This window comes from Parus major, chromosome 1A (genome assembly GCF_001522545.3).
Source record: "Parus major isolate Abel chromosome 1A, Parus_major1.1, whole genome shotgun sequence".
Lineage (NCBI taxonomy): Eukaryota > Metazoa > Chordata > Aves > Passeriformes > Paridae > Parus > Parus major.
This window is the reverse complement of record NC_031773.1, coordinates 37,228,516-37,255,477: the sequence shown is the minus strand read 5'-3', so window position 1 is coordinate 37,255,477 and position 26,962 is coordinate 37,228,516. Positions and strand designations below refer to the sequence as shown.

Genomic DNA, 26,962 nt, shown 5'->3' with positions numbered 1-26,962 from the left:
CAAACTTTTTACTCTACACAAGACCATAACACAGCTCTTAATGGGATAGCATCTTCCAGTTTTTACAATAGATATGTTCCAAGGTTTAGTCTGGTCTTTGAAAAGCACTTTGAGACATTTGAATGGAGGGTGTGATGTCTCAGTGGCAGCAGTCCCACACTGAAGCCAGGCAGCATCCTGGCGTTGGTACAAGTGCTGTGCAGGGACACAGAGCATCTTCTGTCCATGTGTGAAGTATGTTACCAATAAACATATTCCAGATAACATATATGAAGGCTAAATATGTATATGAGGATTGTAATTTGAACATCCTTTGTGTACTCAAAGTTTATCAGAAGATTTCATTACCTTCTTAGAGACTACTGAGAAGACAAATTATTTTTCTGGAAGTAACTCTTGTACAAAAAAAGAGGTTCTGCCTTCATTTGTCTTAGTGGCTTGACTAGCTCTCTTACCTTCTAATTGGAGATCATCTTTAGAGACATTTTTGGAAGTACTGTTCAAAAATTTCTCCAAATATTTGGGTGATCAGTAAGATTTGAATTGAAATCCCTGTCTTGGTACTTGATTCTCAATATATGAAATTAGAGATGGCCTCATAATTTAGATTTGTCCCAGCTGAAACAATTCTAAACCACAGGTAAATTTTGCCAACTCATTCGTCTGTTTTCTAGATCACTAATAAATGTTCATCTGCAACAATGAACCTCTTTAGCGTCTCACCCTTAATCATACACTATGTTGAAATTTGACCATTTAATCTTCATTCAATCCATGAAAAGGACACTGTGAGTCACTCTGATTTCCTTGATAACCTTCCATCACTGATTACCCATTAATCAGTGTCAGATCATGGTGTATGGCTAGAGAGAAGTGAAACTAAGAAGTTTGATGAAGCAGGGAGTTAAAGCCAATTAACAATTTAGCCATTTATTACATATTTTGGAGAGCTGGTTTTAGAATTCTTAAAACTGAGTTAAACAATAGAGGCAATCTTGTATTTTAATAAAGAAATGTATAAAAGCTGCATTGAGTCTGACTATTACAGGAAAAAGAAAAGGTTGCCATGAAAAAAAAAAAACCAAATAAACATCTTGGGGAGTTTCATGAAGAATAAAGCTGTTTTGAGCAGGATGCAAGTTACTGAGGCTGTCTGTCTTTCACCAGAACCAGAGGATGAGAGTGTTTCTGAGTAAGTGTGAAATAATTGACTTCAGCGTTGCATTCTGGGTTCCAGCCTGTCAGGCTTTCAATCAGGATTAACAGCCAGGAATCCTCCTCCTTGTGATGAATGGTCCAGGAGCTCAGTCTGGAACTCTTCAATGACAGATCCACGTCACTGTTTTGGAACAAATTCTTGGTGCCAGTGGGCGCTGCTGCTCCTTAGGAAAACCATGAAACCTTCTAGGCCAAGGTACATGTTTGTGAACATAATGGACAAAGGAACTTCCCCTGGGCTCAGGGGGAATGCAAGCAAACTTAGGTCTGTGCAGGACTGTGGGATAATTTTGATTAGGAGAGCAGAGACTATTTTTGCCACTTTTGTGCGTTGGTCTTTTGTTTTTGAGGAAAACTGGTGTCAGTTCCATTTGGTGCTATAACATCAGGCCATCATCGCCTACTCTTTGTGTGCTCTCTTTGTTGTATGTAATAAGACAGTACAAAGATTTGAAATTAAATGTGAACTGTCAAACTGATGAGACTGGTTCTGTCAGAAGATGAAACTCTTCATTTGGTAAGGTAGGTGTATTTTGTTTTTTTTATTTTTTGGCTAAATGGCTGTTCAAAATCTCAGTATGTTACCACAGAGTGCATGCACAGAAAAAAAAGACTGTATTAGCTGTACCCTCCACCTTCACCCCAGAAGCACAGAAGAGCTATTTTCACTTCCCCGATTTATTTGGCCTCTTTATAAGCTCCATGAAGGACATCCCCTAGTTTGTAGAACTTTCTTTTTCATCTTGAAGATAGCATAATCTTGGCACACATCTCTTTGCATGGCTCATGTCTGAATGTTGCTGCAGGTGTCGGTCACAGAGAACTACATAGAGTTTGTGTCCTCTGCACCAGTTTGTCATGTGCTTTTGGAACTACATTTTGATAAAATAATAAAAGTATTCTCTGTATTGAAGATAAAGATTTAGTGCATATAAGGTAAAGGTTATGAAGGCTGCTTAAAAATTTTGGTAGTATGTCAATAAAATGTCTTTTTCATACTTTATTCAATGCCTGGATGAGCAACAGTGCTTGAACAGGTACTGAAAATGAGGGCTGGACGTGCATTCCATAGGTTCCTGTTCTGAAAAGAAGGTCAGTATGTGTAAAACTGAACTGACAGCCTGGAGTGGAAATGTTAAAGCATAAATAAACAAAACAGGGCTGTTAGAGTAATCAAAAATAAACTGTTTTAATTTTTTCTTTGCATAACTAACAGGCAATTAGCTTTCATTGACTTATGATGTGAAGAGTGATCGAGAGACAGACACTTCGCTTTGGTAACAGTCTGACAGTTGGGAAAAATGTTTTTCTTGACAGTTGATTAGGGGTTAAATGAACTGAATAAAATTGGTAATTTTTGCTGCTTTCCCCACTTAGTATAATAGCTATTATATGAAGCATTTTTCCTTACATTAGTTGTAATGACTGACTTTAACTGATTACTCTGTTGAAAGAACTGGTTTTGATTGACAAAGATGTCTCAAAGATGGTATTTGTAAGAGCTGCAAAGATGGTTGGTGCATATAGAACCTGCAATACCTTCTCCCTGCTACCCCTTTCCCCCATAGTTTAAGCACTTATTTAATGATCTTTAGTCTACAAGAGTTTTAATTTTATGGTCATCTTAGAAGTAGCACTTGGATGTAGGTTAAAATATACCATCTCTCACGTAATAAAAACTTCAACCACGCTTTAGCACAATTGTCTGGAATATTGATGCGTAGGCAACTACTTGGGAGTTTTTGCCATGGTCATGTTTTGATAGAGGATGATGGTTTTTGAGGCAAATAATCAGGCTCCTGGGTAAACAAGGTAATAGTGCTTCATCTGCAACAGAGGTGGTGAATTCATCTACTGTAGAGCTGCTGGCTGTGACTGTCTTACTGATGAAAGCAGCTTTTCACAGCCCCTCGAAACGTGCTGTGCTATTTCACTTGTGACACTTCAAAGTATGTGATTGTGTGAAAGTCCTGGAGTGAAATGTCTTTTCAGAATTTTAGATCAAAAAAGAAATGCCAGAACATCAACAGGAAATAAAACATTTTTATTGAATATCTGTGTAATATGTATGTTAGTTTAACGACAATTGGAAAACTCTACTGTGGGGAGTCACTACACAAAGTGAAACAAAATATAAACCACCTCATCAAAAATGAAGGTAAAATACGGCTAAAGTTGTCAGCTCGCGGGCCACGAGCGATATGGCAGGATAAAACACCCCAAACATTTCTACAAGATACAGAGAAAACCCACACAGAGAAACACTCAAGCAGGCAGTAAATATACACAAAGGCAACTAGGATCTTTCTACAGCATCAGATTCTAATACTTCACACAGCTTTGTCAGAAAGGTACATGTGGCTTCTTTGAGGATGAAAAATGTCATCTTGGTCACATGGCAGGTTCTGTCTCTGAGAATCATTGTACCTTACAAACCAGTTCTAAGGTGACGTTCAGTCTGGCAGTGTAGGAAGAGAAAGCATTAAGAATACCTTAACACAATAAGTCAGTCCTGGCACTTTGAACCTGCAGCTATCCTGAATGAAAAACTGAAAGCTGGAGACCATGAAGCTCTTAGGCTGGAAAGCTGACTGTCTACTTCTTCTCTTTGGTGGGGTTTGGTCCTTAAGGATAAGATTTTAAAATATTCCAGCTTGATGCTTTGCATGTATGTGCCTGTTTTATCACAAAATGTCTCGCTTGTGTTTTTTCTATGTTTCATGTAAAAAAGAAAGAAAATGGATCTTGCTATTCTCACTCTTGGAGGTGGGGAAGAGATACAGGCTTTTATTCTCCTCCCAATAGTTTTACCCTCAAAGTACTGAAAATCCGGGGTGCTTGGCCATCCCTGCACTGACCTCTGAGACTGTCACACCTCTCCCAGAAGCAGAGCCTTGAGGGAGGCTGTGGAATTTAATTTGCAGTGCACAGTTCTCTGATTACATTCATCTTTGTTAGACACAGAAGACTGATAAGAACAGTAATGGTTAATTCTCATGCCTCCCTCCAAAAGCAATAGCATTTCTCCATTTCTAGGGTCGTTTGCATTGCTGAAAATAATGAACTCTTCAAAGCATTATAAATATATTCACAGCTTGGAAAGATAAGTGAGGGGCCTCCAAGGACGGTACATGAGCTAGAAGTGATGCCCTGAATGACTTGATGAGATGGTACAGCGGAGGGGCCATGCTGGGGAGCTGTAAGATGACTCTACAGGAAAGCAGCAGGGGCGAGGGCGCTTGGAAACGTAGAGTATTGCACAGGGCTTGACAAAATGCTGCGTGGTCAACCCATTCACAAGAGCATCCTTGTCCCCTGCATAGCTCTCCAGTTCTACATTGGTCCGTAACAACTGGAACTGCTTGTGCTATGCGTTCCTTCGGCAGTGCAGTAGAAGGGAATGGCAGTATTATTACAATATCACTACGGAATAAATTGATTGCTATCCACTGAGAAAACTACATTTCTAAGCACACACGGCAGTCACAGTGATACACAGAGCAGTCTTTCAAGACTCTTATGGAATGACTAATAGCTTCATAATAGTGCCATTTACTACATAATAACATTTAAAACATTTAAAAACTCCTCCTGAAACGAGCATCTAGTATACAGAAGAGGTTGCTTCAGTTTTCTAGAACTTGTTCTTTGTTTTCACTTTTTTTTTTAAAGGACAAATTAAAACTTAAGTATAAATAGTATATAAAAGGTCACTAGCTGTTCTCTTTTGGCTTACTTTGAAGTGCATTTAGAACTATGGCTAAATTTTGTCATCTTCTGATGGGATTACAATACTGTCTGTTTACCATGAAACTATTTTGTATAATAAACTCACACGGCTGTGTCTAAAAAATATTCTGCATTCCTTCTAATCTGAGTTAGTATCATAAAATATTTTGTTACAAAGTCTAATGTGCAAACTCATTATAATGTGAAATCGTGGATGGAATTCACAGTATGCAAATTTTGTATAAAGGTGATAATGGAGAGCTACTCTTGTTTTCATGGCAGCATTTTACTACTGCTGCATCTCCCTCTTCCCACTCCCTGCACAACTTCTGCAGTGGTCTGTCTTCATATGTTAGATGAAATTGTTGCCTCCTGTGGAACTGCTTCCTCAACTTTCAATCTAAAGCCATTTCAGTCTGTTATGTGTTTGCTTTGGAATATATACAAAAAAATTATATCCTGGCTTCTGGCTACGTCTCCATGAGGTCAGCCATGGAATTGCTCAGATCATGCTAAGTTTCCTGTGAAAGAAGTCTACCCAATTGGATTTGCCCCTCCAAGATTCACTGTGGACGTGAAGTGTGTTATTAGGATGGTCCAGTTGAAAGCTCAGATTTAAGTTGTCCTTTAAGATGTCAGTGTAACACTACTAGTGCCTTACAAGTTGGATATTTTTTTCTGGAATGCAGACGATACAATAGTTACCCTATAATATAGTATCAGCTCTCCTACATCTCAGTCAATTTACATAATTTAAAATAGAACATCTTATTAAAAACATCTAGATATACACAGATTAGGAAACGCTTACAACATACAAATACACAAACTAGAAATAAATTCTCAGCATACTGGTGTATATATACAACTGTGTGATACAATAAATAATTTCTGTCATGCTCTATCTACACATCATATTGCTTAAAAGAAGAGTAGATCTGGGGCGGGCAGTGGTGAAATGAAGCGCCTTTAAAAGGCTCTCTACATTTAAATTTGTGCAAATTAAAACGGGAATTTTAAAGTACAACTGATCTGTGTCAGGAACACATGGCTGGAAATGAAAGGACCCATATTACTGAGGTATTTACAGATACTGGCTAAAGAGCACTATGTGGGCAAATGCAGAAAGGCTTCTTCTTTATCTTTTTCTTTTTCTTCTTCATAATTTAATTTAATTTAATTTAATTTAATTTAATTTACTTCTTGACTGCCAGCATGGCATCTACCTCCTCCTCGGGCTGTAGGGTGTGCCACTGTGCAATGGGCCGCCGGGGGTTGGCCAGCATGTCTGACCAGTGCCGCAGCTCCGCGCCGGTGCTGTTGTAGCCCACAAAGACTTTCCCGATGGCATCGTTCTTGCCAATCTTGTCATAGTCCAAAACAGTCACAACAATTTGCACTTTCTGTAATGAGACAGAGAAAGAGCAGTGAGCATGACAGTAAGGGGAAGGTTGGCAGGGATGAATGTGGGGACAGCCAGCCATGGAGAAGTCAGGAAGGGGGAAGTGTGCGACATCTGGAGTAGATTCCCCTAATGAGAAGCAAATCCAAACTTCTGTTTTTGCTTCTTGTGAGCCTTCTAAATAAAATCAGGTTTACAACCTCCCTGTTAGCTTGAAACTTGCCCCCTTGCATTGAATAATTTCATATAGAAATAGAGGTTGATTGTTTTTCCTTTAACAGATTAACAACTTAGGGTAAATTAATTCAAAAGTGCAATTTTAGACACCCTTATTTTTTAAGTAAATAAGTTAACAACTAAAGTTCTGAAATAGCTCTATGTTTGCAATGCTGTACTCTGTTCTGTTAGTTGTTTTTCTACTTCTTAACAACTCTTACCCATCCATCCAGTATGCTAGTCAGGTATTTTCAGATCAATTCAGAAGATGGCCCTTAAGGTTACTGTATACATAGAAACACATGTGTTCTCATCTCTATGCACATGTGTGTGCACTTGTGCACACATACAAGCATGTGTATATACCATGTAAATTCTGTGTATTCACAGAGAAATCTAGAAAACAGGCTGGGTGCTTAAGGGAGTTGGAATGGATGTTTAAACCCCTGGTGTCTTGGAGCTCTGACACACTGGCACGGCCTATAATGAGCTGATGCTGGAGTGCCACTTCTATAGGAATGGTGACCTCTGATAAACAGGGTTAAACAAGTCCCACATGGTCTGTAAGCCCATCTGTCACAGCACACAGACAATTTTCCATCCATTTAGGCCGGGACACACTGGGAGGTGTTTGAGCCAGGCATTTATGCTTGTACTTGTGTGCACGTACACACTGTTCTCATCTTTCATGTCTCTAATATTTGTCAAAAGAGCACAGACAGCTATTCCTTCACTGGAGTGTTGTTCTTCCCCAACACCACCCAAGACTTGCACAGTCTTGGGCTGATTTTGCTAAATTTTTAACACTTCTCCTTACAGAGCTTTATTTTTAATGATGAACATACAGTTCTTTTCCTGAATAGAAGGAAGAAATTTCCTGAAACACATTTCCAGAAAGATCTCCTATTGTCTAGAATTAGGTTTTTGATATATCTACAATCTGGACCTCTTACTAGAATGATTAATTTCAGGGCTTGCAGTAGGATTATCTTGTAAAAGTAGCAAGACCAGGGTCATGAGATTTATTTTATAAAGTCCATTTCCTTACAGGATTGTACAGTTCACTGAGCCAGAGAAAGAGATGATTCCAACAGGCACTAAAGTATTTATATAGTTGCTGATGACAAAAGTATACATTGAATTCAAGATTTTCCCTCCCCAGAGCACTCATGATAAAAGGCAATATTCTGAAGCAGGTATTTCTAGGTGCCAGAATTACATTTCAGTGTTGCTGTTTGCAATACACTCACTTTTAATGCTACCTCCCTAAATGAACACTTCTGTTTTAGAAGCATGGTACACTCACAGATATAAAAATTAAGCATGAGACTATTTTTTTACACTACAAAAAAATGCTTGCCTGCTGCACCTAGAAGCTTGGGGATAGTTATTACTGGATTTTTATTTTTTTTTAATGTTAATCATAAGACAAAAATGAGCACTGTAAATGAAAGACCCTTTTCCTTGCTCTACAAAGATGTAAGAACAACCAGCTCAGATAATTAACTTGGAGATGATTCTCCCCTCGTGATCTCTGAACTAAACCTACAGAGAAATGTGAGCATCTCTTTGCCTTTGTACTACATATTAAAGGAGCAGCTGCATGGCAAAACCCAAGAGGTGCTAGTAGAAAGCCCTGCCTCTCCTAATAAACACTTGGATTAGCAGTTTCCACGGTGTGATTAAGCCCTTTGGACTGAGAGGGCCTGGGGACACTGCTGCCTACAAAGACAGTCTCTTTTGCATGTGGCAAAATACGTGCCTGATCTGCTGGTAGCAACAGGATTTGACTTTCCTAGTAATGGGGTTCTCTCATTACCCTTGAAGACATCACTTTCTCTCTCTTAAGAGCCTGAACCCATAGTCAGTTTTGAATTGTTGAAAATGTTAATGCTTGGCTCCTTTAAAATTATACAGATGTACTGTTATTGACCTGCTTTTCCCTCCACGACCTCTCTTTGTTCTCCAACAATCAAGAAACTTGTTTAACCATTATTTTTTGACAGTGAAAGTCTGCTTAATGACTTTTACATGAATAGCACATAAGTCACATTGATTCCTACCATATTAAGTCTAAATAACTTTTAAAATGTTTTTCTAATGATGAAATCACTTCAGTATCCATGATGAAGCAACTTCTAAATTTAGTCTTTTATGACTAACTCAAAATACATTGGCAAATGACTGAAGTCCATAATTGCAGATTTAAAATTGGGGCTATATAATAGTCAAGTAGATAGCTAAAAAAGTCATCCTAATAAACTAATAAAAAACAAAGAAGGCAAAAATTTAAACCTCTAAACCACAATACTTTTAAAATAAACTATATCCACCTCAAAAAATGAGTTAGAATTAGAAAGCAAAATGGTCAAGTACCAAGAATGCATCTAACAAAGGCGCATGCCAAACCTTTGACAGGGTAATTTGGAGACAACCATTCCAGCTCCTCAATCCTGTCCCTATTTGGAAATCAAGATACTTGTTGCCTAAGCTGCCACTTGATTTGATTAATCTCTTTTTGTCTCTGGGTCTTTGATCCTTGTTATGAAATCTTTCACAAGCACACAGACCAACTTTCATTAAAATCAAGGGAAATTAGTCCCCTCTGGATTTCCTGCTTTTTGATTCCTAGAATCCATAGACACCTGTTCATGCAGTAGGGCATGAAGAAATTCTAAATGGACAAGTGATGCATCCAAGTCACTGTGTCCATGCTTCACCTTGTCTAGTTTTGTTATCTTTTTTAGTACCAAGTCAGAAAAATGCAAGCACAGTTTTACTTGAAAGGTAGGACTTGGCTCCTGGGCTTCTCTCCAGCCCATTTGCTATCAAAATCCAAGATACGAAATGTGGAAATCCATACTGTGCTCTCATCTAATGAAGAGGGGCTCCAAGTTTTGTCCAAGTAATTTAAACACATTAAAACTTTTAAAACTAAAAGTTTAAAATCAGGGCACCTAATTTATACCATGACCTCTCTTACAATCCATAGAAGGTATTCACAGATGTTTTAAATGACAGTCATTTAAACTGGGAGGCTCCTGAAAGGACACTTTCCCCACTCAGCTCCACTCAGAAAAGCTGTTGTGTTGCTCAACATCTCCACACTCCTGGGGCTCCATGGCCAGGTGAGAAGCCAGCATGGAGTTCTTTTCCCACAAGCTTCCTGAGATGGTTAAAAAAAGCTTCTCTCTTGAGACAAAAGACAGTTAACATCAAAAGAAGTTAATTCTCCCTCATGAGAGATGGTTTGCCTCCCAGTAGCTCAAAGATAGGGAACTGAGTCCCTGAAAAAAGTTACACGATGCTTTGTCCTGGTATTTCCTGCTGCTAATGTAGGTGACTTCCATCTCACTCTGCTGACTCCTGAGACTTAATTTTAGGTATTGAGCTCTGGAAGTAGCATCTGGACAACTACTGGAGCTCTCCTGAGGCACTAAGAGAACAGGTACTGCAGTACTGACCCCCGAGATTCTCAAATGCCTTCTTCCAAGGGAAAAAGTTTTCAAAGTGTAGTGAAGAACTGAAAAAAAGCTGTGTAAGAATTAGGTGTTTTACATTAAGGGGGTATTGCAGTGCTTTCAAAAAACAGGGCAAATAAATGCATATGGAACACAAATTTATCTGCTAATGCCAATTTATTATTTTAAATAATTTAGGGAAAAATGTTATATATGGTTTTTCTTTTATCCCTATACCTTTTTGCTGGTACTTTTCTTCACTATTTTCCTGTGGATTTTTTTCCCCCAAATCCATTTCTGTTAACAGAAAATGTCAGTTATCCATTTCTCACTGATGAATCAAAGCTTCCTAAGTACTTCATATTTTATAATTTCCCTCTTGAAGCAGTCACACTCATCTAATGTAGCACAGGGCTGGCACCTAGGTGCTAATGAAGGCATGCACATGTGATAATTAACAAGATTCCTGTTAAATATTTATAAGGGCTGAGAAATGGAATGCAGAGGAAAGACAAAACACTGTTTGACATTACCTGAATTTGCTCGAATGGTACTTCAAAGCTGAAAGACTCGTTGTAGTAGGGATTCAGAGTGTTCTTTTTAATTGTAGTCTTTTTCTTCTTCAGCCTCTTACCATTCTGCATCAGATGGATCTTCACATAGGGATCTAAACATTCAAGAGAAGAGGTAGAGCTAAGAAGGAGAATTCAGTGTGTTTTCTACATTTTTTAATCCCATACATGTAAGAGTAGATTTAAAAAAAAAAAAACAGACGGGATTTACAGCTTCTATTTAAACAAGTTCTTAATTTCTACTATAGAAAAACTCTTGTACAATTCTGAAGCATTCTTGATGGGAAAAGGTACAAAGTATTTATTGCATTATCTCCTTAACATCATGAAGGTGGAGTAAATTCCATCTAACTTTGTTCCACAGCTTATTAACCATCCTGCAAACATTTCTTAGCACAAAAAGGTTTGTTAGGTTTGTGGGTGGTTTTCCCAAGACAGGTGAGTGCTGCCAAATGCACACAGCAGGTACAGAGCTGGTATGGCCAGATGCTCTACAACCACCTGGAAACTATCCCCATCACTCCTTGGGCAGGTGCTGTGCCATGGTTTTCCTGTCCTCTGACCTCCCTGGTGAGCTGTGAGTGGCAGGAAAGGACTCTGTCCCTTCAATACCAGCCCTCTGCCCCAGTGCTGCACACAGCCAGAGCCCATGGGGGCTGCAGTGCTGGTGTAAATTACAGATTGGCTTTGCCACTCTCTACTGAATTCCCATTGTCATTTCAAATGACTTCTAGTGGCCAAGGAACTCATTTGGTATCTAATCAGATATTCCTTGTGCGAGCAAATCTTTCCTGGACATTACAGCGCTGATGAGGTGTCTCACTGATAATTTCAATTGAAGTTTTGCCTGCTTAAAAGAACAGCACTGTGAGTTCTTAATCCATTACAAGAGAGTGAACTAACATTCCTCCATGGAGCTGGTAATTAGCAGTACCATCACTGAGTTCAGCTATTTTTCTGTTTAGGCTTACTACAAAGCAACATTTGAGGCCTCTCAAGCTACTGGGGTCACTTGATCACAGTCTACAGTTCCTTGGAAGGAAGACCAATTTTGGTAGTAGATTCTTCAGGACAGCAGACAAGGGTATAAAAAGATCCAATGGCTGTCAGAAGGAATTAGAGAAATTCTAACTTATGAATAGGCACATATTTTAGTAGTAGGACTGAAACAGCTGGAGTACCTTCTCCAGTGGTGAACTCTGTTACAGAGGGTTAAGACTCCTTCGCCCTTAAAAGACTCAAAGTTCAAACAGAAATCAAATCTGGGTAGGTTTACATTTCAGGCAAGATGGGATTGTAAGGGCTCCTTGTGGCTGCACAATTTATGAATTAAGGAGTATCATATGAGGAGTAAAATGCTAGCAAAAAGCCAAGAGAGGTTTATTTCTTTTTTAATACTGAGAGGAACATCATTGCACATAGGGTTTTGAAGATGGAAAGGAGGCAAATCTGGCCTTCTTCAACAGTAGTTGGTACTTGAGAAAAACTCATCACTTTCCCTGAGGATCCATGCAAAATGCAAAATTGTGCTAACTTCAAAATGATGGTTTAGGTATACCTAATATATACACTAAGAAAGTTTAGTAGTCAATGAGTCAGTGGTAGAGTGTTAAGAAATGAGAATGAGGTAACATGCTGTAAAGATATAATTTGAGTTACTACACTGGAAGGCTAAACAGTACAGTAATATATTATTATTAAGGGCATTAGAACAGAGTAATTTATTAAAATAAATGCAGGTGATATAAGCCAATTCTTTGCTGATCTGTGCCCTTGCACAGACAATATACACAGGTTTGATGATTATTCATATGTCCTTAAGGAACTGTGCAGTAAGATTTATAAAGGGATGCAGAAATAGTCCTATATTGATAACAAAATCCATATTCTGGAGAAGAATATTTTTAAACTAGAAATCAATGTATGTGGATGCTTGTAGATCTATGAGTACATTAATTTTAAATTATTTGCTTCTATAGTTTCTATCTTCATGCTTTTATTAGAGAAAAACCTGACCTAGACAACTCACAGCCATGGGACAAGACCCACAAGATATATTTCTGTGGTTTCTTTTCAAGTCCTGATCAGTTTCTTCTGTTTGTCAGTCTGGGGAGTTGAGTTAGGCTCAGTCAAATGCCAGTTGTTTAGTAGGAAAGATCCAGTGGTGCCAGTGTAGTGCAGAACTGAGTGGCAGAGGAACCAAATGGAGCACAGAATGGGGAGTAACATGATAAAATAATCCAATTTTCTTTTATCTGAGGGTAAAATTGTCATGCCAGTCCAAAGAGAAACCTATCACTTACCTGAAACCATGTTCCTTCTTTTCTTGTTTCACAGGAAAGTATTATATAAATTTACTCATCACGAACCTTTAAAATCAGAACAGGGCATCCAGCTCAAGTAAATGGGCCATAGAGAGGTCTCTTAAGAGACCTTAGAGATTTTGTCTGAATTTATCCTCATTAGATGGTATATCCACATCCTTGTTTTTAAAGTATCCTGATCCTATTCTCCCCTCTCCTCACTCTTCTGTATCCCACACATGAGCCCTGCCACCACTGCACCATCTTCACTTACATTCTCCCATCTTCCACAACTTTAACTCCCTCAACTCCCCAGTAATCTATCTGCTTGCACTCTACACAGAAAACCTGATACCTAAGCACAGACTTTCTTGTGACTTCATGAATAAATCTCTGAAAAAGACAGATTCTCTTCCACTAAATAACAGAAACTGAACTGCTTGGAATCAATTACTGGAAGAAGGGATGATAATCTAAAGAAAGCAGAACCTCTGGGAAGTGCCAGTCTCCAGTGATTTTTGTGAGATAAGGTTTAGTGTTAATGGAAACGTCTCTCTACTTGCAACACAACCTCACTTCTGGCCCCATTAGTCATGCTGAGCAATACTTTAACATGCAAATAGTCTTACTGAAGAACTGAGACTAGTAAGGATGAACTGATATTGCAGCCCTGCAATGATAAATTGCCTGTTAAATGCCGAGCCTGGTCATAAAGGGCAATGCCAATGAAAATAAGCATTTCTCTTTAGGTACCCTGGATAGTTATTTCATTCCAGAGTAAATATTATTCTTTATTATATTTATATATTATAAATATATTAAAATATTTGCATTTATATATATATATATTTATAGATAATATACAATGTATATATAAAATACATATTAATATAAAAGTAATAATATAATTAATATATTAATTTTATTTTTAGGTAGATACAGTCAAATAGATTGATTACCCAGAATATTCATTTCTCTCCATGGCTAAACATCACAGTATTTTTAACGAGTTTGATTCCTTTCAAGTAAACTGGGACCTAGTACCACATTACATCCACAGGTATCTCTGGATGGGCCACACCCATCTATCTGAGACAAAAGATGTTCCATCCAGATGTCCCTTGCTGAAGGAGACAGAATGGCTTTGTGCCCCTTGCTTAATAATACATTTTAACCAGTGTGTGGGACTGAATAAAACTGTTCTATTTATTCCCTCATTAACAGTCTACCCAAGATGGCTAAAAAGATGTACAATTCACAACTAATTGTGCATTGTGGATCTCACAGTAATGTCTTAATGGAGGCTAGCTGAACTGCTTTTAAAGCATGGGGGAACCAGCTGACACATTTTGTTTCCCTGAAGTTTGCAGTAAGATGCCAATACATTATTTAAGAAGTAATCAACTGGTATGTAATATCAAGATTTCTACAATAATCTGGACCAATGAGGCATATATATATATATACACACATATATACATATACACATATATACATATATACATATATATATGTATACATATAAAATGGAAAAGTACTACCACTCAAAAGAAGAAAATTGTGGCAAAAGATAATATGTCAGGAATAGGTAGAACTTAAGAATGACTGTTTTTCAAGGGTTTCTAAGATAAAAAATGTTAAGAGGGGAAAGTAGCTAATGAAAAATAATTTTCCACATAGGTAGGAGAGAGTTCAGCACACAAACTTCCATTTCAGTGGGTATCAGAAAAGAAGCATCAACAACATAGTCAGCTTGGGATGGTTTTATTACAATGGCTTATTCTAAATGGAAACAGAAGGATAGCGCCCATCCTTTTTAAAATAAAATAAAGGCTTCTGCAATCTAATCAAAATATGAAAAGGAAGGCATCTACAAGGGATAATACTGGAATTGATTGTGTGTGGAGTTACAGTCCTGAGGCTGTGGGCAGGGGGAGCTTAATGGTTTGAAGAAAAAAGTCCCATGCAGGTCTGTGCAGTGAGATCAGAGAAAACCCTCTACAAGGGTAACATGATTAACAGGAAAAAACGTGAGCCAGAACAAACTAGTCATAGATACAGCTGAATAGTTTCATATGACAAAACACTGTAATAAGATGTTCTCAACTAAAATGTAGAAATGGTGAAGAAATACGGTGCCAGAACTGCCTCCAGCTGTATTTTTGTCTTCAAAATGTTCAGGATAACTGGGTGCTCATTAGCACGTGTTTTTTTCCATCAGAAGAAAATTTATGCACAATCCATGCCAAAGCTCAACATCACTGACATTTAGAGCAGAAGTGTCAGCAGACAGTGGAGCTTCCATTCCAGGAAGCAGAATGAATTCATGAAGAGCTTGGAAATTGATTCAAGAAGTAAAGAAAATGAGGTTTGGAAATGCAGCTTTACAAATTTCTGTGAAAATGCAGTTAGGACAGAGGTGACATGCAGGGTGCATTGTTAGTTCCAGGCTAAAGAGCCACTCTCATCCTGGAACACAGCAGCGCGGTGGAAAGCCAAGGAAACACCTAAGCCAGGGGCTTAGACCAGAGCTTGGGGCAGGGTTGGTACTTCACCCTTAGCCTGTTCCACTTCTGTGCAAACAGGTTTCAGGTGAAGTTCTCTTGGCCAGCAGTGGGGAAAACAGCCATTTAATACAGCAAACAACCTCACTGTATCTGGGATGGAGGCCGGCAGCACCAGCAACACCTGTGTACCTCTGGAGAGAAACAGCAGCACAGGCCAGAGTTGGGCTGTGGAAAGCAGAAGGGCTCTAAGAGCAAAGCAAAACAGGAAGAACTTTGCTGGGAGTTCCCACAGATTTGCTGATTTTTCCCAAGAACCATGGGACACACTCCTGCTGTGGGCATATAAACCCTTCCTCCCAAGGGAGAGGGACAATTCACACGATGCCTGTGGCATCCAGGCCATGAACAGTTTTCCCTAACTTTTTCTGTTCTGTTTACTCATGTTCAGATGAGAGCAGAAAAAAAATCTCCGAAATAATTAGTTTAGAGTGATACTGGATTTTCTCAGCTAGTATTTTTTCAGATGAATGGAAAGCTTTGAATGGGAAGGAAAGCCAGAGGGGGGAAAAAACAATATATGGTACAATGACTAAGAAGAAGCACAAATACCTTCCACACTGCATAAAAATTATACTTTATATTCATTGAGACAAGCTGTTGGGCCTTCTACCTTCCTCCACAAATGAAAGTTAGGACATTATTTTTAAGAAGCAGCTGATGTCCCAAGAGAAATATTGGAAAACACTCACAGTGGAAACAGTTCTGTTGGCATAAACTATATGGTTTGTAAGGTTTTAAAAATCAGATTTCCTTAAATATAGAACTTTTTTTTTTTTTTTTTTTTTAATATTTGCTAGGTAATGTCCAAGCCTCAGCTAATGCTGATACTTTTTTACTCTCATCATACTTTCAGTAACACCACCAGGCTGAAGATTACTTGATGTTAGGGGCCAAGTCTTTAGCAGTAGCCTTGAGATGAGAAGTGAGTACCAAAAGGTATTTGCTGTAGGTTCCTATGCAGTGTCCATGCCAGTCCTGACCCCAGCAAAACACATTTTAAAATCCCTTTTACTAAGGGAGCTGAGGATTGAGCGGTGGAGACTCTCTCAACACCAGCACCAGTAGGAGCTGGCTGTGGATGGGGTTGAGAAGTTGCATGCAGTCCATCCAGATGGGCTGTCAGGAAGGGCTTGAGACCTGTGAACAGTTTAACTCTAAAAAGCTCCTATCACAGTTGCCAGTGTCTTTCTGTGTCATGGAGGGATGCTCCAGACCCAGTGCACACTCACAAAGCACATTCAGGCTCTTTTGGGCTGATATGTCACACTGTAACAAGTTAGACGACATTGTATTATATATTTCCACCAGCATCTTTAAAAGAAGATGCTGTAAGACTGGGTTTTTATATTTTATTTAATTTATAAATGAAAGAATTTTTAATTTCATATTGAATAACATTAGACAGATTCTCATAGGAATAATGGAGTCCAGGAATCCATTTATAGTGGGGAAGAAGGCAGTTGGTATCTGTAAATGTAACAATAGCCTGCCTAGAATGAAAAGAGTTAAATGGAGATTATAGCAAAACAATCTCAAAATAACAACTCTTCACTGGTGTGCAGTTATATAAACATCAAGTTGCTGCTGAAATGCTGAATTCAGAGAACCAGGGAGCTTTGAGAAGAAGGAGGTGCTGTAAAACTGACAGACAGCCAATGATTCCCTCACCAAGAATCCCAAACTGAGGTTGCTGAACATGTAGAGCTGACAGCGGAAGCAGAAATGTTCACAGTGGCCTAAGGGCTATTCAGCCATCTCTTGAGTGTGCAATTCCACCCACAGAGCTTCCAACTGGAACATAACAACAAATGTTACAGTGCCAGATGGGGAAAACAGCAGAAAATGGGAGGGGAAAAAAGAAAAAAACAAACAAACAAACAAAAACACCCAACAAAGCAATGCCAAAATTCTTATTTAAAAACCAGCACAAATTAGTGCTTATGAGCTTATGATTAACTTTACTGCCAGAGCAAGGACAGTTGATCTTTCGGTTGTATCCAAGGGGTTCATTTCAGCACAGTTACACACAGGCAAAACAGTTTTATAAAGTGCAACAAATGTGGGTTGAACCAACAGAAAAATGCACCTTGAGTTTTGGCTGTGGGTGAACACAGAATGCTCTTGTGGAAAAGCAAAGCTACTCAACCAAGCACGTTGTAAATGTGATTACATGGAAACTACATGCAGCAAAGCAGTAAACCTTGTTCCCCTGTATTTGCACCAAAAGGGGAGGAACTGACTGTTCAAGAAGCTTGAATATAGTGAGGAGAGGGAGAGACAGCATGGCATTGTAAAATTGTAACGTATTGGAGAAGGGCACCTGCAACCTTAGATAACAAATAAAGAAATAAAAATGCATATTGCAATAGCATGCTTGTATACAAGTAGAAAGAATACAACAGCAGCTAAGGTGAAGGAGGTAATGATATCAAATAGTGGGAAGGTATTAATTTGAGCTGCTGATACGGGCAGACTCTCCAGGATGGGAATTCGGACTGAAACCAAAGCAAACTGGCAATACCTCAGGCAGCAAATTCCAGAAGACTGCTGAGTTAGAATTTAGGTAATGCCTTTTGATGATGTAGAGCAAAAAAAAGATAATTTTTTTATTTATTAAATTAAGTGAAAATACCAGAAGATAATACATAGAGGCTTAGAGAGATTCAAAAGATTGTCCTCAAGTGAACTGGGGGGGAGGAAAGGGGGAATACACATGGACTGAGAAATAACAGCAGGCAGAAGAGTGAACAGAGAATCAGAAGCACAGATTACAGAACAACCTAAATTAAAAAGCAGTTATGGTGGGATGTCTTAGCCTAAAAAACAAGGAGCTTGGGCACGTAATGATGTTCTGCACTGGACTCTCAGTGAGTGCCTTGAAGTCCTCCAGAGCTGGGCTGGTTTGGGGGCAGAGCTGCCCCACCTCACCGAGGCACACGGTGCTGAGCTGGACTGAATGTCAGCATGGCACTACTGTGTCGTGATTGTCTTTACATGGAAAAAAGTGAATATACCCTGCTAAGGGGTAATCTGAGTGCTCTTCCACAGAGGATTAGAAGTAATACACTCACAACCAGGCAAAGTCACAGTTATAAAGGCTGTCTAAAAAAACCACTGAAGTATCATATTCTTTAACCATGAAAATCTTCTTCAAATGCAGCAAACCCAGTTGGCTCTGTATTCCATCCATACTCTCATGGGCCAAAATAACATTAGGTGAGCTGGGAGGAGAAGCAGAGGACAGAAAAAAATAGAAAAGCAAAGCAGCAGGGAGTTTTATCTACCCATGATGGACAGGGTAGGAAACACCCAATTACCTTAGCTCATACAAATGAGTCACCAGAAAAATGCAAGACAATATACTGCAAACTAATTCTGATGCTTTTAATAAAAATCTAGCATTGCCACTTTATAAGTAGCTTCTCTCATCCAGGTAAGCTTTCAGTCCCAGACAATGTGAAGAAGTATTTTTTTTATTCTGATGATTAAACTAGAAATAGCACAGAAGTAATACTGCAGGAATGCTGCAGTAAAGAAGGCATAGAAAAAATAGTGCTACAACATCAGTATCTACTGGTAAAGCAGCCTGATCTGAACTCTTCACAGCTCAGAAATTAACCCTAGTTATGCTTTATCAAGGTTGATTTTAAGAGCATATAGACTTTCAAACTACATTTCATTTATGCTGCATGCATAAAGGGATTCCATCAGCATCGAGTCCTCAGTCTCAACTTGAAGTAATACTCAGTACTTTTCTACTTGTGATGTTTATATAGATCCTAGTTCTCATTTTGTTTTCATTATTTTTCTGTTGTATTTGAGCTTCAAGGAAAGAACCATAAATGGAAGGAAGAAGGTACATGAATGTAGTCTTGCTTTTAGCCTACAAAACATGCATTCAGAATTACTTGGAGAAAGTACTCAACAGCTCTCTTTCCCCTCCTATTCCTGCCTCCCAACACATCCAGCAGGATTTTGGGAATTCATATAGGCTACTTGTGGCACCTAAATTTAGTGTGACATAGAGGCTCAAACTCTTTACTGTCTCAACATACAAACCACCCACCTAAGGTAACACACAATACAGTTAGTTCTTTGAACCTCTTTGAACACAGAGGCCACAAGAAACCTTTCCTTATTCCCTACTCAGAGCCATGGCTAAGGACAAGCTTAATTGATGGGCTTCCTGGTGGTGAGAAGACTCCTGGAACACTGCAAGGCGAGAGCTGCATCTGCTCAGGGAGTGGAAAGGGCTGTTCTGGATTATGTTTTCCAATATTGTTGGGATAACTGGGGTTTTTTTTTGGATTAAATTTTATCACAGTAAGGAAAAAGAGATCAAAAGCAGATTTTATTGGGATGGGCAATATCTTTGTCTTAATCCCATCATAAGAAGTTACAAGGTAGGTTAATTTATCAGCAATTTCAACTGAGTTCAGCTAAATTATATCTGTTTTTCAAATGTAACAGCTGAGTGAAAATCTAATTTTTAGAATACCCAACCCCCCGGATTTTAAAAGCCTGAAGGTCAGATTTTTAAGTTGAGTACTTGCAGAGGAAGGGCTGAGAGGCTGCTCACATTCCTATCGATTACACACAGTGAAAAGCAGTGACCTGAAACTTAAGGCAAATTTTTCCTTAGACAAGAGTAACATTGAGATTGTTTACTGAAGACTCATGGAAGTGCTGAAGTCCTTGGGAGAACAAACTGTTTACTTTTTTTTTTAACTCCAGAGAAGTTACAAGAAAGAACAAGATGAGGAGTTATTTAAGAGCTAAGATTAAAGGAAAAGAACAAGCGTTCAAGGCCAACAGTATCTGCATTAGGAACGCTCTGCTGCTGAGAACATTAGTCCTGCTATAAGACAAGAAGACAGATAACTTGAAAAATGGTGCCATTAGGTGAAAGATGGAAGTATTTTTAACATGACCAATAGCTCATGCCCCAAATTCTTCTTCAAATTGCCCCAGTCAGTTAATAATACAAATGGATATTTGACTGACATGCTCACCACTGACTCTACACGACTTTAGTACAAAAGTGAGTCAAAGGAGACACAACCTTTCAGAAATCCAAGGATACATGATAGTTTTCAGCTCAGATACCTGCTACAAATTTCTACAGCAGATAGCCAATTTGGTACAAAAGTGGTGGAGTGTGCTTCACTGACAAACCAGACTGAATCTGGGCAGCTCAGCATATTCCTGCCTGCTACTCCATCGAACAAGATCTTGATGCAGCCTAATGTGCTTGTTTTGCGTTAATTGACATTTGGGGAGGAGGAAAAAAGCCTCCCACGTAAATGATTTTTCTGAGAGAAGATGCTAAGAGCTTCCTCTGTGCCTAGCAAAAACCAATAGCTGGCTAGCTCTGAGAATTGACAACTTATTAAACTATTAAGAAGCTAGATCTGCCTCTCTAAAATCTCATCGTAAAGATGGGCAAGCCTGGGAAATCTCTCTCTTGAGAGAAAGAGGTATCTGGGAGCCGGTCAGGTCAGCCCCATCCTGCCGTGGCCTGCATGGCCTGGCTGGACCCCAATGGTGGCCAGTCCAGGCCCCATGCACCATGGCCCAAGCAGCTGCAGGGCAGATGGAGGGAAAGCCATAGAGCCACAGCTGAAATTGAAGGGAGCAGGGGCCAGTGACAGCCATGCAGCCATCACCGTTCTGGCCAGCTCCCTGAGATCCTGGCACAGCCCCAAAGAACTGCCATTGTTGTGACCACCCACAGGCCTAGGTGAGATATTCACTCTTTCACTGCTCAGATGAAACTTGCAAAATAATGATCCTCTCTCAAGTGAGAGAAAAGGATAGAGCAAGAAACAACATGAAAACACTAAGGGAAAGAAGAAGACTTCTGCTCCTAGAGATGAAGATGATCTCAGAGATAGATGAAAAGTATCTTGGCTTTTAGTGCCCCATAAACTGACATGGCCCATGAATGTAGTTGTGGGAAGGCTGAGTGAGATGGGAGGAACTTCACAATTGCAGATTTTCCTGGCGGCTGCTATTTGTGGAAATTAAAAATCCATTAGAGAACTGCTTCTTACAGAGAAGTCTCCATGGCCTGGTGAGATAAACTCCTCTCCCTACAAGAACTGATGAAAGACTATTGTAGAGGTGGTAACTGATTGAAAATCCCAGGTTTTCTCTCTATGTTGTCAGTTGGGAAAGAAAAGAGGTTGTGGGGAGGGGAAGAGAAGTGTTCTGAAAGTTTTATTCTGATTCTTATTATTCTTTCAGTTCTGTTACTAAAGTTTTCTCTAGATCTTGCAAGCTTTGAGCTTGCTTTGCCCTCTCCTCCTAATTCATATCTTACAGCAGGAAATGAGTAAGTAATTCTAATAGTGCACTGGCAATTTTAGCCAGTGATAAACCCTCTACATTATTTAGTGTGTTAGTTGGGAAACTCAAATTAGTGAACCAAAACCACTGCATGAAATTGGTGTTTCTGCCCAGTTCCAAACTGAAACTGCCACACCTAGTCAGTGGATCATGATCTGAAACACAATCAAATAACCCAGGAATTCAAAAAGCACATATGAATTTCTGAAACCCTTTGGCTCTTCAGAATTGAGAGTATTTGAAAAGACAAGCCTGAGTGTCTGTGGTTACTGGAGGAGGATGCCAGAGGAGGAAACTGCTGTTTTTATTTGTAATCAATAGATAGAAACCATAGTAAAGGAAAAGTGGATGACACTACTTCCAAGCCAAGGTAGTACTCATTGTGTATAACAGGGAATAGAAATAATTTCAGTAAAACTAAGCTCACAAAAGAGTACCCTTTTCAAGCAGTGTTCACCAAAGTTAGAATAGATTTTCAAAAGTATCAAGTATTTGTAGATAGGTCCATTTCCAAAGGAACCTAGCTCCCGTTAAAAATCACTGGTATGAAGATGAAGCAATCAATTCCACCGGAGACCCAGTCTTCAGCTTTCCTCTGGAAACTCCTATTGAACATTTCTCTGCATTAGTTAGTATCTAGGTGACAATATGCCTCTTTTTTTCGCTTGTGAACAGTCAAGACATTCACTCAAGCACCAATAAGAAATAATTTAAATTCTTTCTGTTTACTTACTGTATATGCCACAAATGGCAATCAGCAAGCAGTGATATTAAACTTGTGGGTTTCAGATAGACAAAATATTCTCATGTTAAAAATGAAGATCACAAACGTTGAAAAGAACACATTAAGGAGAAATGAGATTTTAAGTTAAAAAAAAAAAGCCACATTTAGCAAACAATAAACCTGCTTTTCTGATACTTTTAGGAGAGAAGGAGAGAAAGGGGGAGAGAGAGGGAATGCCTCCGTTAGCTTGCCATTAGCACAAAGGAAAACAATTGCAGGGCTTAGTGAGGATTTAGCTTTAACAAATGCTTATCACAAAGTCATGTCACTGCACACTGTTGTTCTGTATTTGGAATGAAATTAATTTCCAACTCCACATTAACCTTTTAGAGACCCTGCTTGGTAGAGGAACTTAAATCCTTTGGATTTTGGTATGTCACCAATGAATTTCGGGAGTTTGATAAGACTACTACCTGAAGAACTTTTACTAAAGGAAAAAAAAAAATCAGTTTATGAACAGTGGTTATTTCAGACCACTGAAAGGTTGAGTGTTGAATCAAATAAGCGAGAAAAATGAAATAAAATCTAGGAAATCCTAAGTTTTTTCAATTCTCATAACATATTATTCTTCTGTGCTATAAAATCTTTATTGTGACGAAGTAGATCTTTTCTAAACTTTATAAAAAACAGGCCTTCCAATGTGACCAAGAAAGACCATTCAGCTGGGTAATGGGATACAATTTGTAGCCTCACCATAAAATAAGGGAAAAGTGGTGATTTAGATAGTAATAAAAGCAGGAATTTCAGCACATGTGGGGAAGCCCATTTTCTGGTCCTTATTAGTATTAATGCAACAACTGTCTTTGTTGGCCACTGCAGGACTCTTTCCCTGCTGCATTCCAGGAGCTGAGAGGAGCTCTCTGGAAGTCAGACAAAATCTGCTGTCACTACCATATTAGGAATCAAACTGAGTAGCAAAAGCCTCTGGCTGAACAGAGATAAATCAACAGGGAACGCGTTTTCCTCCCAGCCAAATGAGTAAAGCAAAGTGATTGAGGAAACAAAGTAAATAAAAATTAAAAAACAAACCCTCAGCAGCAGGAATGACAGCTTCTTTTTTACTTTTATCAGTCTTCTTACTGAAGTATAGGTCCAAACCAGATTTACAGATATGAGCACACCCTGTTCCTTACATTTCTTTATTGCTGCAGAGTGAAATAATCCCATGACACGTATCAATGATCAGTTTCAAATGTTTTTAATGCTTTCTTTTTGGCTGGAAAGACATCATTAGACTGCAGTGGAGTTTAAACTGCCCTTGACATAAATTTTGATTTACAACCAATCTGGTCCTGCCACCAAGATTTCCCCTAATCAGAGACACAGTCACTCTTCCACTTGTGATTGTCCTTGTAGTCCACAGAAAATCTCACCTGAAATACAATGTTTGCTAATGATTCAGCTCTTCTTAAGAGGCAGAACAGAGGACTTGCTATTACACTTTGTATATGTGCATGGATCTGTTTTGAGCATTCCTAATTAGAGAGGGTATATAAAGTAACATTGGCAAAGGGATGCAATTCCATGTAGGTGTGATTGAAATCTAAATATTTTGTACCTGCTGTGTGTGAATGAGGGCCAGGTCTGCAAAGCATGCCAGTTCATAACCTGTAAAAGGTGGGTAAGTCTTACTTCTATTGCATGGCATGGAGTCCAAACTCAGCATGATGAACTGTCCTGTGAAAAGATCTCTGTCTCTACTCTCTGCACTGCAGATGCTGTGAGATGGTGGATGCTCATGAGATGCAGGCACTGCAGATGCCATCCCAAAAAAGAGGAAGGGCTGCTGTGTCTGTACCCACTGTACCCACATAAAGGCAGATGTGCCATATCCCCTCCTACTCCCCAGCAACCCAAAGCACACCCATCCCACCTCCTCTCATGCTGCTCAAGTACACACCCCACTGCAGGTTAGGAGGCTTAACAAAATCATGGTATAGATAAGTTCAGGTTTCTATTTTGAAATCCAAAGATTTCTTAGTATGTTATTTCACAGAAAGAAAACAGTCTGAAGAGTTAGAAAACGTAACAAGATGGAAGTTAACAATGGTTAAGCCATTGTTAACTGGTGTTAAGCAACACCAGCATTTCAGCCTTAGCAACCTTGCATGTCACTTGTGATTGTTGTCTTTGGTTGCATTGGTTAGGAAACTGTCACATACACACATTTTTCTAATCCTCAGCCATTAGGCTCCCATGGCAACCCTTCTCTCAGCCAACCAAAATAAATGGGGGTTTCCCCACAGAACTTAATGCAAAGCATTGTACAATTACTGGCAGAAATAATATTTTGCCCATGGAAATATTACCACCTCATTTGAGAGGAAAGGTGGTTTCTGAAAGGTGGCAGACTAGCAATAAAAAAGAAGACTGCACGTATCGTTTTGTATTTGTTCAGGGGAAGAAAATCAGTAGATTCTGTCAACCAGCAGGTTGTCTCAGTAAAAATAAGCAATGGCTGAGGGAATGCAGAAATAAAATGGTACTCACGGCTTTCTACAGCTTTTGAGACACGAATAAAGCTGCAGCTTCCTAATTATATAGTGCTCACCCTCTAGCATATTGATTTCATTGTTATATTTTCTCCTTTCTTGATAAGATGCTGTGGCTGAATGCTGTTGTCAGCTCCTAGTGTGTTGTTTTTCTGAAAGCCTGTCTTAACTATTCAAATATCCACAAACTATATCAACATTAGCAAATAAAAACTGTGTATAATACAGCTGAAGATCCACCAAGATACCTCTACTCACCCCCAAAATCAAATAAGGTAAAGCAGAAACTCACAGGTCATGACATCAGCCAGTGGTATAAGACTATAAATATTCATAGGGCATCAAACCAGTAAGCTTTTATCACCAGTGGGAGCCTGGAAGCTGGACTCTGGGGCCTGGGAAAGCCCCCTGGCTGAAGCTAAATTCAGACTGATTCACTAGAAGGCAATGTGGCAGCACCCAGAGGAAGGAAATGGATAACTCAGCCTACAATCACCTTGCTGCTAATTTGAGTTCATTTTCTTTTTTCTTTTTAATCTGGAGTCAACATCGAGGTTACATCCCATTTTCTCAGTTATGTTTGATAAGAAATGGCTGATAAGAAATGATGGTGTGCTGGACAGAAATTGAAGGGGAATAAGGAATGCTGGGGTTTGAAGTCCTCTTTGCTTCCATTTCAAGTTATGGGATTTGTATCTGGGCTACCAATTGAAAGGAGACGAGCAGGGCAGAGTATTTAATCCAGACCCCAATTTGAATTAAGTTCATTAGATTTTCCTTTGTAAGACAGTTACCACATATTTTGTCATAGATATTGTTCATCTATAGAGAAGTATTGTTCAATTAAGAGAGGGTGCTTAAGGAGTAACATGTTTACAGCAAAAGTTGCAGGTTACACAGAAAAACAGTGAAAAGGTGTGAAAAATAGACCTTTCATACTGCTAAAAATTTCTGTCAATCAACTTTTCGTCAAACCAGATAGAAGATAAATTCTGAGTCCTACTGTCACACATTGGTATCTCAATTAGGTTTTCACAAAAGAATGGCTTAAAGTGCCTTTCAAGCTTTAAAGTGAGCTCTCTTATATAAATCTGCCTACAACACATTATGCAGTGCTCTGCAGCTTTTCAGATTTATTTTTCTTAACATCCCTGTCATTCTAACCATAGCAAATTCCAGGCAGGGCTCTAAGCAAAACCCACAGAAGCTTTTCAAAGGCTCTTTATTTTCCTGCTTTTCCTTGAATTATCAGTACCTTTGTTTCATAAACTTTTGAACTTGCCATAAACATGTCTTGGTATGTTAAAGTACTGTCCTTCACCCAACCCCTTACTGTGAAAATACAGTAGATTACAAAAAGAATTGATGTGTACTTAAAAAAACCCCCAAAACCTATACTCCGACATTATATGTTTTACTTTTTGTAAGTAAAGAGGTGACTTTGCCAGCCATTTCTAAAGGATTAAAAAGCCTGCTGTGTCATCTCATATATCTTCGTTCAGTTTCTAATGCAGCCAGAGAACACAAAGGCTGAGAGAAAACCTTTTATCATTTGCAGTTATCGACCAGGCCAGAATACAGTATTAGAAACCTTAGAAACTTGTAGCTAAAACTTTTTTGCTTTGAAGAATGGCTGATCTCCTGAGTGAAGGAAAGCAGTCTACCCTCAAAAAGGTTGTTATTATTATCCAGAAACCTAACACATTTTAGGGAAAAAGTGTTGGGGGCACTTTGAATGAGAACCCATTTTCTACTGCATTGCCACAACAGTCCAAACGTTTTTGGATGTTCTTAATCACCTTATATACCAGCACTGGGAGAGTTTTAGCAGCCTTCAATAATAAGGTCTTGTATTTAAAGAAAGTGTATC

General features: G+C 38.9%; 1 protein-coding gene across 4 annotated transcripts in view; it reads right to left on the bottom strand.

The window, feature by feature from the left end:
• Nucleotides 1-3,241: 3,241 nt before the first annotated feature.
• Nucleotides 3,242-26,962, bottom strand: part of SYT1 (synaptotagmin 1) — a 295,567-nt gene continuing 271,846 nt past the window's right edge. For all 4 annotated transcript variants that reach the window (XM_015628699.2, XM_033514553.1, XM_019006753.2 and 1 more), the window contains 2 exons: nucleotides 10,560-10,693; nucleotides 3,242-6,350 (listed from right to left, as the gene is read on the bottom strand). In XM_015628699.2, coding sequence (XP_015484185.1) covers nucleotides 6,144-6,350; nucleotides 10,560-10,693 — 341 coding nt within the window. In that variant the 3' untranslated portion in view covers nucleotides 3,242-6,143. The remainder of the gene's footprint in view (nucleotides 6,351-10,559; nucleotides 10,694-26,962) is intronic.